Source organism: Bufo bufo, chromosome 8 (assembly GCF_905171765.1).
Source record: "Bufo bufo chromosome 8, aBufBuf1.1, whole genome shotgun sequence".
In the NCBI taxonomy this organism is placed as follows: domain Eukaryota; kingdom Metazoa; phylum Chordata; class Amphibia; order Anura; family Bufonidae; genus Bufo; species Bufo bufo.
Window position 1 is genome coordinate 125,943,244 of NC_053396.1, and position 14,414 is coordinate 125,957,657.

The window sequence follows — 14,414 nt, forward strand, 5'->3', positions numbered from 1 at the left end:
AAATCAATCAAGGCTCATAGAAAATTCTGGCTATTTTCACATCTGCGTTTTTCTTTTCCGGTGTTGAGATCTGTCATAGAATTGGCCCAAACTGAACTGAACGGAACAGAGTGCACCAGAATGCATTCCATTCTGTTTAGTTGCGTTTTTTCTCTCCGGCATGGAATGCGGAGCAAGACAGATCTTGCATGAAACACAATGTAAGTTAATGGTGCCGGATCCGTTTTCTGGGACACCATGACTTACAATGGTTTTAATGCCGGATCAGTCATAGCCATTTTAGAGATAACACAACCAGATCCATTGATAACGGATAGAGTAGGTTGTATTATCATAACAGAAGATTTTTTGCTAATCCCTGCCGGTTTACGCAAAATCGCAGATGTGAAAGTAGTCTAATTTTATTTTAGGTAAATCTGTAAAATCGGGGTGTAGCTTGGGGAAGGAAGCAGGGTAAATGTTCTGGATGCTGGATAGAAAAATGTCACAGCATATGTTGTGTGATTTTCTTAAAAAATAATATAAAATATATAAATCTAAATAAATAAAATATTATATAATTAATTCAGATGCAAGTAGACATTGGTTGCCTGTTAAGGACTAGACCAGACAGACCAGTGTGAAGTCTTAAGGTGGCCATAAACAATTGTCGGTTTAAGCTGCTGATTTTGGCAGGAGTGTCCAACCATCTAATGCAGGGGTCGGCAACCCCCGGGCACGCGTGCCCGGCATGGCACGCGAGTCTGTCTCTGCTGGCACGTGTGAGCGAGCGGGGACTCGGGGAGGGACTGGGAGGAGGATCTGGGGGCTGGCAATAGCGGCGGGGCGGTGCAGTCAGTGTAGCATAGCCCCGCCCCGCCGCTCCGGTATACTAATATAAGATGTCATATTCATTTATTGGTTATTAAACATGCCCCCTCAGTCCAATTACTACCTTACATCCTAATCGCATCTGTAGAATTCAGGCAGGCCAGGCGGGCGGCAGCGTAACTCTTGTCATGTGCCTGAATGAAGCAGGCGGCGCAGGCAAGTGACGTCAGTGAGAGACGCGCCGGCCGCCTGAATTCTACAGAAGCGATTAGGTCCTAATTAGGATGTAAGGTAGTAATAGGACTGAGGGGGCATGTTTAATAACCAATAAATGAATATAACATCTTATATTTGTATACTGGCGGCGGGGGGGGGGGGGAGGCGGGGGCGATCTGTGGATGGCACAGTTATGGGCTGGGGGGGGTCTGTGGATGTCACTGTTATGGGCTGGGGGGGGGGGTCTGTGGATGTCACTGTTTTGGGCTGGGGGGGGGGGGGGGGGTCTGTGGATGGCACTGTTATGGGCCACCCACAGATCTCCCCAGCCCATAACAGTGCCACCCGCAGATCCCCCCCTGTAACAGTGCCAGCCACAGATCCCCCCCCCCCTGTAACAGTGCCAGCCACAGATCCCCCCCGTAACAGTGTCCGTCATCCACAGATCCCCCCCATAACAGTGTCCATCATCCACAGATCCCCCCCATAACAGTGTCTGTCATCCACAGATCCCCCCCATAACAGTGTCTGTCATCCACAGATCCCCCCCATAACAGTGTCTGTCATCCACAGATCCCCCCCATAACAGTGTCCGTCATCCACAGATCCCCCCCATAACAGTGTCCGTCATCCACAGATCCCCCCATAACAGTGTCCGTCATCCACAGATCCCCCCATAACAGTGTGTCATCCACAGATCCCCCCCATAACAGTGACCGTCATCCACAGATCCCCCCCATAACAGTGTCCGTCATCCACAGATCCCCCCATAACAGTGTCTGTCATCCACAGATCCCCCCCATAACAGTGTCCGTCATCCACAGATACCCCCATAACAGTGTCAGCCCATAACAGATCCCCCCATAACAGTGTCAGCCATCCACAGACCACCATTAGTTCCAAACCCACAGCACACCTTTTGGTTAAAAATATTTTTTTTCTTATTTTCCTCCCCAAAAACCTAGGTGCGTCTTATGGGCCGGTGCGTCTTATAGGGCGAAAAATACGGTACGCGATTCGCCCACCCACCTCTGACATTGCCGCATTTCATTGGCTTGCAAAGGCGCGCTGAGGAGGCTCTCAGCGGTCTGCCCGATCTCCCGCCTGCAGTGCCTGGCGGTTCCCTCGTACAGCAGCAGAAATTGTTCCCTGCCCAGTTTCATCAGGAGCCAGAGCGCAGTGGAGAGAGCTGAAGGATCACCCTGCAGGTTTACGGTATGTGCCCCATGCTTTCTGCCTGCTGTCTGTATGCTGCCCAATTTTACTTTATGTGTTCCATGCTGTATGTATGTTGCCAAGTTTTACTTTATGTGCCCCATGCTGTGTGTATGCTGCCCAGGATTACCCAATGTGCCCCATGCTGTCTGTATGCTGCCCAGGAGTACCCAATGTGCCCCATGCGGTCTGTATGCTGCCCAGGAGTACCCAATGTGCCCCATGCTGTCTGTATGCTGCCCAGAATTACCCAATGTGCCCCATGCTTTCTGTATGCTCAGGATTACTTAATGTGGCCCATGCTCTCCGTATACTGCTCAGGAATACTGTATGTGGCCCATGCTCTCTGTATACAGCCAATGTTGGTCCTCAAACCTGCACACACGCAGATCCCCACAAATGCACTGCAGTATCTTGATCCACAAATAGCTTTGATTTTATTCCTGTCCTAATATATAGGACAGGAATAAAATCAATGCTATTTGTGGCTGATACAGCTGTGCACTTGTATGAGTCTGCATGCCAGGGGAGACTTCTGCTACAATACTTGTTTTCTTTTTCATTTCAAAATTGGGGCTGTTGCAGCCTGAAGTATGTGGATTGGTGTTGGTCTGCCACTCATTGCTGCTTATCTGAGGTCTGCTGTGCATTGGTGGTGTTCTGAGGTCTCCTGTGTATTGGTGGTGTTCTGAGGTCTCCTGTGTATTGCTGCTGGTCTGAGGTCTGGTAAAAGGTTTGAGGCTGACGTGAGGTCTTTTGGTGATGCTGTAGGCCTGTTAGAAATTATTTTCTGTAAGTAATAATTATTTTGTATTTCTTCCAGTCTACCAGAAGAAAATACCTGCCAGTAACCTACAGTCAGAAGTCTACAGCTTGAACGCCTACAGCCCACACGCCTCCGGTCTTTTGTCTCAGCTCTCCATCAGGTAAGTAAAAACCCTGTGTTTTATGAAGGTGCAGTGTTTAGGGCTGATCTGAGGTCTTTTTGTAATGTGGAATAGAATTTCTCACTGCCTTAAAGGAGAACTATGAGGTGAGCTAACACATGCACATAGCTGTAGCTCGCGTTATACTGAGCTTAGGGTGGCAAGGTAAACACCTTTAATTAATTAGTGAGTTTAACTTACTATTAGCAGTACAACTATGTACTTGTACTGTATAAAAAGTATAAAAATGAAAATCTAACTAACACTATGGAGCGCTGTTGTTCACTGGCACCCGGTTGTCTGATGGTTTCAAAAATGGCACTCGGTGTGTAAAAGGTTGCTGACCCCTGATCTAATGTGTATGTGGGTGTCCCATCTCTCCCCTAATCTCAGATGTCAGTGGAAAGAAGGCTTGGGCATGTCGGATTTTAACACACACCCGATCCTTTTGTTCTCGCGGGTGCTAAGCTGAGGTGTCTGACAGCCGTTTATTCCCTTCTCCTTACTGACAACACATGCATGCTCGGCCAGCATTCATGTGTTTGGGGATGGGTGCTGTCGGCCAAGCAAGAGTTCAGCTAACAGCTGTTGAAGGTATATGGCCTCCTTTAAAATGGCCATACACATGAGATATGTATCGGTAGATCATTGGCAGATTCAGCTTATTTTGGTAACATCTGATGTTAATCTTACAGTTATGAGGACCACAGACCAGATTCTCGGTAGATCTCACCAATTTACAGTCCGCCATACACATTACATTAGTATTAGACAGTTGCAGTCCAACGGCCAGTTCTTATCTTCCTGACATCTGCTGTCGGGGAGCTAAGATGGCTGTCGGATGGTTTGGCTTACAGATACCTGTCCTGACCTCTCTATACACTTGTATACTCGGCTTCGCTGAGCATATGTTCACGTGCATATGTTCTCAGAAGGAAGACAGTGGCTTATATATTTGAGAACAAAAGGATGGGGGCAGTTGAAATCTAACTATTCAATACTTACCTTCTCCAACATAAGCCCCCATACACATTAGATGGTCGGCCCGTCCTGCGAAAATCAAAATCTAATGGCTATTTAGACCTCTAGCTAGATCTGCCAAAGGTCGGCAGATAAGTATCTCATGTACATGATGTATATGGTCAGATGTGTATATATATACACTGTAAATTATAAAACAACTCCATATAGAAGCTATGGGTCAAAGGGAATATGAGACGCAGGTTGGGATAAGAAACAATTTCTGCATTTCCTGATTGCCGGATTGTAAAACAAATGGGAAGACTTACCCTTAAGACTTCATTGTAAATTGGGTTTGTCGTCTTTCTTTTGACCGACGTTTTCCTCTTCCCCATCCTTGCCTTATCCGGCAGTAAGTAAGTCTTGACATACCTACAACAGTTAATACATTGCAGTCAGTACAGTAATTGTCGATAATCCTGAGGACTGGAAATAGGTTTTTAATTCACATGTGGACACAGATCTAATAAAAGAGAATGAAACAGGATACAATACCGCTACCAAAATCAAGCAGTGATCAACGGCAGGTCCGCAGCCTACTGCTGTTATCTGTACGTGAAGTGATCGCATCTTTATGTGGACATTTGTATTTCTTCTAGAACTGTAATCCAATTAGATTATGCCTATGTGATTAATGCTGTAAAATGTTGATTCTAAATGAAGAAATCTAAATTACAGACTGTTTGAGATTGGAAAAAGTTTTTTCATGCAGTGTCAGACTGGGCTTCCTTGGGCCCATCAGAGGAACTTATTCTTGAGGCCAAACTCGTATATCATCAGTAAAGTACAGGTGAAACTCGAAACATTAGAATATAGTGCAAAGTTAATTTATTTCAGTAATGCAACTTAAACCCCTTCAGGACACAGCCATTTTTCACCTTAATGACCAGGCCAAATTTTGGAAATCTGCAATGTGTCACTTTATGTGGTAATAACTTTGCAACGCTTTTACTTATCCAAGCCATTCTGAGTTTTCTCGTGACACATTGTACTTCATGATAGTCATAAATTTGAGTCAATATATTTCACCTTTATTTATGAAAACATCCCAAATTTACCAAAAAGTTAGAAAAATTCTTAATTTTTTAAATTTAAATTTCTCTGCTTTTAAAACACAAAGTGATACCTCATAAAATATTTATTACTTAACATTCCCCATATGTCTACTTTATGTTGGCATCATTTTGTAAATGTCATTTTATTTTTTTAGGACGTTAGAAGGCTTAGAATTTTAGAAGCAATTCTTAAAATTTTTAAGAAAATTTCCAAAACCCACTTTTTCAGTTCACAAGTTCAGTTCTGAAGTCACTTTAAGAGGCTTACATAGTGGAAACCCCCCATAAATGACCCCATTGTAGAAACTACACACCTTAAGTTACTCAAAACTGATTTTACTAACTTTGTTAACCCTTTAGGTGTTCCACAAAAATTAAAGGAAAATGGAGATGAAATTTCTAAATTTCACGTTTTGGCAGATTTTCCATTTTAATCAATTTTTTTCTTTAACACATCGAGGGTTACCAGCCAAACAAAACTCAATATTTATTACCCTGATTCTGCACTTTACAGAAACACCCCACATGTGGTCGTAAACTGATGTAAGGGCACACAGCAGGGCGCAGAAGAAAAGGAACGCTGTATGGTTTTTGGAAGGCAGATTTTGCTGGACTGGTTTTTAGACGCCATGTCCCATTTGAAGCCCCCCAGATGCACCTTACAGTAAAAACTCCCAAAAAGTGACCCATTTTAAGAACTAGGAGATAAGGTGCCAGTTTTATTGGTGCTATTTTGGGGTACATATGATTTTTAATTGCTCTATATTACGTTTTTTGTGAGGCAAGGTAACCAAAAAATGGTTTTGGCACAGTTTTAATTTTTTATAACATTCATCTGACATGGTAGATCATGTGCTATGTTACAGAGCAGGTTGTTACGGATGCAATGATATTAAATAGGTCTACTTTCTTTGTAGACGTCAACTCTTCCTGCAAAAAATGAGCCCCTGCACAAGACGATCGGCATAAAAAAAAAAAAATATGACGCTCAGAAAATGGAGACACAAAAACAACATTTTTTTTTTAATTATGTAAAACTGAAAGTTTTACATAATGAAAAAAAAAATTTTGTTTTTGTGTCTCCATTTTCTGAGCGCCATATTTTTTTATTTTTCTGCCGATCGTCTTGTGCAGGGGCTCATTTTTTGCAGGAAGAGTTGACATTTTATTGGTACCATTTTTGGGTACATATGATTTTTTTATCATTCATTATTACACCTTATGGGGCAAGGTGACCAAAAAATTGGTCGTTTTAGCACAGTTTTTATTTTTTATGGTGTTCACTTGAGGGGTTAGGTCATGTGATATTTTCATAGAGCAGGTTGTTACGGACGTGGCAATACCTAATAGGTCTACTTTTTCCTATTTAAGTCTTGCACAATAATAGCATTTTAGGAAAAAAAAAAATTTTGTGTCTTCATTTTCTGAAGGCTATATTTTTTTCATTTTTTGGGCGATTGTCTCACGTAGGGGCTCTTTTTTTCCGGGATGAGGTGATGGTTTGATTGGTACTCTTTTGGGGTACATACGACTTTTTTGATCACTTTTAATACATTTTTTTTTGGAAGTGAGGTGGATAAAAGTTTCATTCCATCATAGTTTTTCTCATATTTTTTTTTTTTTTTTTATGGCGTTCACCGTGCAGGGAAAGTAACATGATCCTTTTACAGATCAGGTTGTTACGGCCACGATTATACCAAACATGTGTAGTGTATTATTTTTTTTAATCAATTATAAATGTGTGGCTATAAGAACAAATGTGATTTACCCAGACCCAGATTTACCCAGACCCAGACCTACTTGGTTCTTAACGATCCAGTGGGTCTGATGGTTTAAAATACACTGCAGTACACTCCATAGTGTACTGCAGTGCATTGTAACTCACAGTAAGCCTGATCAGGCTCCTGATCAGCTATACCATGGCAAGCCGGAAGCCTGTGAAGGCGTCCGGTTGCCTAGGTAACCATCCGCGTCCTGCCACAAGAGCGCAATGGCCAGATGTGGGAGGGAGCTCCCTCCCTCTTTTAACCCATCAAGCATCGGCCGCTGCCACAGCACAGCAGTAGCCTGATTGGAGAGGGAGGGAGCTCCCTCCATCTCTTAACCCCTTCCATACAGCGGTCCCTATGGACCGCAGCATTGAGGGGGTTAAAAGGCTGACATCGATGTCGGTTGTTTCAAGCAGATTTTCCATTTTAATCAATTTTTTTCTTTAACACATCGAGGGTTACCAGCCAAACAAAACTGTATGCTGACACTCTGCTAATGGCTCGGACATCCTGAAAATGGGGGAAGGAAGGGGGGGGGGGGGCGGGGGATCGCGTGCTCCCGACCGCCCGCCCGACCATCCTGAAATTAGGGGGGGGGGCACATCAGGAGCTGCGGGGGGGGGGGGGAGTAATAAAATATTATATAAATACATATATTTAACATATTTAGCAAGGTTCTGATCCCCACAGTCACGATCTGCCGATCGCCGGCCCGGGACCGCCCTCATTGGTCCCAGGCCGGTAAGCTGAGATCCCTGGCTGTGTATAACAGCCGGGGTCTCAGCATTGTCACCATATCTGAAGACATGGTGACAGTTTAATGCCATGACGTGTATACTCGTCATGGAGCGCCAAGTAGCAGTGCTCCATGACGAGTATACACATCAAATAGCACTAAGGGGTTAAAATGTGAAACTAATATATGAGATAGACTCATTACATGCAAAGCAAGATATTTCAAGCCTTTATTTGTTATAATTTGGATGATTATGGCTTACCGCTTATGAAACCTTAAAGTCTCAATTTTGAGGTACCCTTTGCTCAGGGGGTATGGATTAATTAGCTGACTAGAGTGTGACACTTTGAGCCTAGAATATTGAACCTTTTCACAAAATTCGAATTTTAAGTTGCGATACTGAAATAAATTTACTTTTGCACGATATTCTAATTTTTCGAGTTTCACCTGTATAATAGGGTTTTAATCACAGAAATAGATCCTAGCGGCAAGTGACTGGCTCCAAAAGCAGGACCTTTGGGGTCTATTAGGGTATCAAACCCTGGGCCTACCGGAGGATCCTCTGGTGGAACAGTCCGAACCTGGTTTCATGTATGATGGAGATATAAGCTAAATATTCTTTTAATATACCTGCAGAAATAAATCTGCAACGATAATATCTGCATGCCAATAATGTTTCATCAGGAAACGTATATTCTGTCCAGAAACCTATAACACTTTAAGGACATGTCACCACTGTGCCCAGTCACTGGCTGCATTGGTACTTGTGACCCCCATTCATTTTTTTTTTTAAATTCTGTTTATTTGAGGCAGATTCACAAAATACAAGGCAAAGGTCATGATCCCACATAACATACATTAAGCACGCTTTCTCCCCCTTACTTCTGAAGGAAGTCAGGGAGTCACATACAGTAACTTTAGGAACATGAGTTTAATATACATGAATCTGACTGCATTTTTTATTTTTAATTCAAAAGTGTTAGAAGACAGAAATAATAAAGAAAAGAAAGGGAAGAGGGGTAAGGGAAAGAGATATAGGGGGGGGGGGGGGGAGGCAGGGCTATACTGCCAGGGGTCCCAGAGTATTACTTAGAGATGCTTTAAGATACCATGTAGTGTACTGAAAGGGTTTAACCAATTCTCTAACTTCTACCATACTGTAGTGTGCCAAAACAAAAGTGCGCCACTTATTAAAGAATTTGGAAGCTGAACTTTCTTTGTGCCTAGATGCTTCAATCCTTTCATATCCTAAAAGTACTTTCAATTCAGAAATCACAGCAGGAATGTCCGGCATGGCATCTGTGAGCCATCTCTGGAGCAAGACCCTTTTGGCTACCAACAAAACCGAGTGTAATAAAATCGGTATCTTAGTTGGGTTCTCCATACGGATATAATGAAAAACCAAGGTCTGAGGTTCCATAGGTAATTCCACCAACCAGTTAGTCTTGATATATTCAATCACAGCGATCCAAAATTTGATTACCTCAGGACATGTCCAGATGCCATGCCAGAAATCCGTAGCAGCCATTTTACAATTAGGACAATGTGTGATACGGTCTGGAAACTGGGGAGAGGCTGGAAAGTTAAATCCATAAATTGCCCGATGCATCATACTAAAAAACGTTTCACGCCAAATCTCACCAATCACGCACTTACGCACCTTACTCCAACCTTCCAGGATCTTCACCCCAATCTCATCATCCATAGTGATGTGCTCCCACTTCTTAAAAAGAGTGGAAACCTTGGCTTTTGTGAAGTTTCCTGAAAAGGCCCTGTACAGCCTAGAGAGGGAGACTGTTTGGGGAGAGAAACTAAGGATCTCATCAAAGGAGTTTTTGGTCGCCTCTCTCGATAGATCACGTAATCTATGTGAGCAGAAACCCACAATCCGCATTATTTGCAAGAAATGGGAATCTGGTAAAGCGTATTTTTCCTTCAGTTCTTTTGGAGTCAGCCAGCGTTTCTCCCCCTGATGCATCAGATGTTCCGCCCTAGTCAAACCCCTAGATATCCACAACTCAGAAGGTCTCAAACTAGTCCCTGATGGAAATTCTGGATGACCCCATAGCGGCATCCATTTAGAGATTGCATGAGGCAGATTTGCTGTTTTCCTAACCGCCTTCCAGGTTGCTATCGTATCTCTCAATAAAAGCGAGGATTTAATTTCCCTGGGTAATGCGGCCAAATTAGAGTGGAGGCACGCTACCAGGTTCCATGGAGCTACCAGATTTTGTTCTACTTCCCTATTAGAGAAAAGATCAGTATCATGTACCCAATCCGAAACATGACGCATAAGACACGCCAGATTGTAACCCCGTACATTTGGGAATTTCACTCCTCCTTCTGGTTTCCATAACATAAAGCTTCGAAAGAGAGATACGAGGGCGTCTGCCTGACCACAAGAACGTGGTAAAGGCCCTGTTTAGAGCATTGACATCGGTATGTTTCAGTAGAATCGGAAGCGTTTGGAGGGGGTAGAGCAACTTAGAAAAACTCATCATCTTAATGAGCTGGCATCTTCCCAGTAGAGATAAGGGAAGTGAATGCCATTTCTGTAGTTCAGATATTATTTTCGCTATGAGGGGAGGATAGTTTAGTGAGTATAATGACCCCGGGAGCTTACTGATTTTGATCCCTAGGTACGTGATATATTTCTTAACAGCCGATAAAGGGAGACCTATGTCCTGCCAAAACTGCGGTGGGTTAGTGGCGTGAAGCTCTAAAATCTCACTTTTAGACGAATTTATTTTATATCCTGAGAAGGACCCAAAAGAACTCAAGAACTCCATTAGGGGGCCTAAGTGTCGCTGTGGAGAGTCCATGAAAATCAAAAGATCATCTGCATATAAAGTTAGTTTTACCTCTTTCTTGCCTATGATAATGCCCGTATATAAGTCAGAATCCTCTAAAAATCTAGCTAAGGGCTCAATGGCTAGGTCAAAGAGGAGGGGGGAAAGCGGGCAACCCTGTCTAGTCCCTCTCTGGAGAGGAAACACCCGAGATAGGAAACCTCCCGTATGTATGCGCGCCCCTGGGCTGGAATAGAGACCCTTCAGAAAGATCCGGATATCCCCCAAAATCTTGAATTTATCGAGCACCGCCCCCAGCCAGTTCCAACGCAATGAATCAAAAGCTTTTTCCGCATCTAACGCCAACAAAATGGGGGTTCCGGCTGGCTGAGGGCGGCGCTGGACCCAATCCAAGGTTGCCAACACCTTCCTAATATTTGCTACCCCCGACCTCCCTTTAATGAAACCCACCTGGGAGGACCCTATCAGGGCAGGCATTAATAGGCTCAGTCTGTCAGCCAATATTTTAGTCAATATCTTGAGGTCCTGATTAATGAGCGAGATCGGGCGGTATGAACCTGGATCTTGTGGGTCCTTATTTGGTTTAAGTATCAATTTAATGTGGGCAACATTAGCATGAGCAGGGAAACTACCTGTGTGTAAAAGATGGTTAAAATATTCCGTCAGTGTGGGGGCAAGATTTTCTTGTAGCACTTTATAGAATTCTCCTGAGAATCCGTCAGGGCCTGGCGCCTTTCCGTTGTGTAGGGAACGTATTATATGTAGCACTTCCTCAGCCGTTATTTCCGCATTTATAGATCCCTGCTGTTCCTCTGTTAGGGAAGGTAATTTAACGTCTGACAGAAATCTCCTACCCTTTTCAGGATCTTCTGGGGTGTCGCTATAGAGACTCTCATAATATTTTCCTAGCAGATCATTTATCAATTTAGGATTTGTTTGGACCACTCCCCCCTCTCCTTTCAGAGCTGTGATGACTGTAGGAGTCCTCTTACCCCGTGCTAGGTTGGCCAGCATTTTGCCTGACTTATTCCCAAATCTGAACAGATCCGTCTGGAATTCTGACCTATACATTGCCTCTCGTTTATCTACCCAAACTTCAAAGGTATTTCTAGCTGCAACCCAGGCCTCCTTGTGCTGAGTGGTAGCCACCCGGAGAAATTGAGTGTATGCCTTTCTAAGGGCCGAGCTAGCCTCCTGATATTGTTTAGCAACCACCTTGCGTAGATTACTGACATAACCGAGAATTCTACCCCTCAGAACCGCTTTTGCAGCCTCCCAATGGGTCGAAACATCTGATGCATCACGGGGATTGTCACCCCGAAACTCCCACCACCAACCTTGTAGTGTATCTTTGAAATTGTCATCCTTGGCAAGAAAAGAAGGAAAGCGCCATATAAAATCAGTTCCTCTAGGGTAGGTATCCTGCAAGGAAATGGAAACAGGTGAGTGGTCAGAAATTAGTAAGTCATGAATTTCAGCTGAGACCACCCTAGATGACATATGCAGAGGAAGGAAAAGATAGTCAATACGAGACCATACATTATGTGCGTGTGAAAAATGCGTATACTCCCTGTCGTCAGGATGTAGAGAGCGCCAGGTATCATATAAACCTGTAGAAGTTAGAAAGGGAGGTATAACCTTGTCAGAGAGTCTTTGCGAGCTGACCATCCCCTCCTCCCTCTTCCGGTCTTCCAGAACAGAGGCGACTGAGTTAAAATCACCACCCACAATTCTGTTGTGGGTTCCATCCATATGCAGTCTGTTCTCTAGAAGAGCGTAAAAGGGAGCATTGTTTTCGTTTGGGGCATACACATTATGAATGCTATAGGAGATCCCTCCTATCTCTACCACCAACTTATGCCATCTGCCTTCACTGTCATGAGACTCTGAAAGTATTTTCCCTGAGAAATTTCTATGTACTAAAGTGAGTACTCCAGCTTTGCGCTCCCTGGCTGAGGATCCAACCACAGAACCTACCCAAAACTTTTTCATACGGAAGAAATCCGTATCCTCCAGATGCGTCTCTTGCAGGAGAACTACATCAGGTTTAAGACGTTTTAGGTGACGTAAAATTTTTGACCGCTTCTGTGGGGAACGTAAGCCCTTGACGTTCCAGGAGATAATTTTCATTTCAGTTCCGGTATGTACGGATCCCCAGACAGAGAAAGCCAAGGGAGAAGGGAAGAGGGAAGGAAGAAGGGGGGGAGGAAAAGAGAACAGAAAAAACGAACAAAAATCAATATAAATACAACCAAATAAAATAAAACTGCCTAAGTGTGTGGCAGCAGGTACTGATCCACTGGACCGGATACGGCTAGATGGAGTCAGCCGTCACAAAATCTAGTTATAGACTTTCCTTTTTTCCGCCATGGCAGAACTCTCACATAACCAGCCTGAACAATTGCTATCTGTACAACTGAACAATAACGGCCCTAATACGGAGCATAAAGCAGAATAATAAAACATTCTTAAACTGGAACAGCTTAGTAGCATTAACGAAATTCTACCCCTAAGGGTTGAGTTTCAACCACATTTAGAATTGAGGAATGTCAACGTCCCCTCCTGGGGGGCCTTTCTTGGCCATTGCGCGAACGGTCATTCCCTCGCCGAACCTCTGGAATCAATGAGTCCTTCAAGGTAGACCGTTGGGGAGAGAGGGATACATCTTGCTGCTCTGAATTAATAATCTCATCCAAAGTCTCCTCTGCCTCAGTGGGAGATCTAAAAGTGATAGTCCCTCCATGTGCTTTGTGAATCTTTAGAACCGCCGGGAAAAGAAGCTGAAATCTGATGTCCCTTTGGTAGAGTGCAGTGCAGACTGGGCTAAAGGCCTTGCGTTTCTTCGCCACCTCAGCCGAGAAGTCCTCAAATAATAAAATTTTGTGGCCCCTTATAGTTATCTGGCGTCTCCTCCTACGAAAACTGCGAAGTAAAGCCACCTTATCATTGAAATCCAGCAGTTTAAATATAACTTGGCGAGGTCTCCCATCTCCACTGCGGGGAGACTCCGAATTAGAGTCCCTAGTGGCGCCTCTTTCCGGACCAATCCTGTGGGCCCTCTCCACTCGGCAGAAAAACTTTAGGCCCAGGGCCTCTGGCAGTTCTTTCTCACATATATCTAAAAGGTCCAATTGTTTAATGGACTCAGGCAGCCCAACCACTCTCAGGTTGTTGCGGCGTGACCTGTTTTCCAGGTCATCAACCTTGAAACGCAGGTATTCCAGGGCATGCTGCTGGGATTTTAAAACAGACTCAGTGTCCCCCGCTTGCTGCTTCAAAGACCGCATCTCTTTCTCCAGGGCCCCAACTTGTATGCTGGTTTGATTTACCTCCTCCCTCAGGGAGTTAAAAGAGGCCAATATTGTCGTTTCCAGTGTTTTCTGGATGTCCGGCATTATACGCATTGCCACTTCAATGGCTAGCTGTTTATAATCTATTGTGGCCGTGCCACCTAGGGGGGACCCCTCTCCCTGGGTATTCTGAGAGCCCTCTTCCCTGAAAAGTAGTGGCTGAGTGTCCGCCATTTTTGCCGCGTTCTGTGAGGCTGCTAGCTGCGCACCTGTAATCTTCTGCCCGCTCCGGAGGAGATATCTTTCCATCGGCTCCTTGCTGTGGGTAAGTGGTGTCAGTCGGACGTCCCTTAGGGCTGAAAAAACAGTTCCCTGCGCTGCCAAATGACCAAAATGTTCGGCGGTATGCAGGAGCTCTGAGCGCTGCGTCCTCACATGGCGGCGCCGGAACCGGAAGTCCCCCATTCATTTTTGAAGTTGACAATCAGAGAACCGGAGTGCGAGAACTGAAGGAGCAGGAACCAAGCAGCGGGGAGCCACAGGTGTGGGGGAGGATGGCTGGCTGCC

The 14,414-nt window shown here is 44.4% G+C and overlaps 1 protein-coding gene across 5 annotated transcripts in view; it reads right to left on the reverse strand.

Moving 5' to 3' along the window:
- Positions 1 to 14,414, reverse strand: part of LOC121009336 (synaptotagmin-like protein 2) — a 140,455-nt gene that overhangs the window by 8,654 nt on the left and 117,387 nt on the right. For all 5 annotated transcript variants that reach the window (XM_040442385.1, XM_040442383.1, XM_040442386.1 and 2 more), the window contains exon 12: positions 4,457 to 4,559. In XM_040442385.1, coding sequence (XP_040298319.1) covers positions 4,457 to 4,559 — 103 coding nt within the window. The remainder of the gene's footprint in view (positions 1 to 4,456; positions 4,560 to 14,414) is intronic.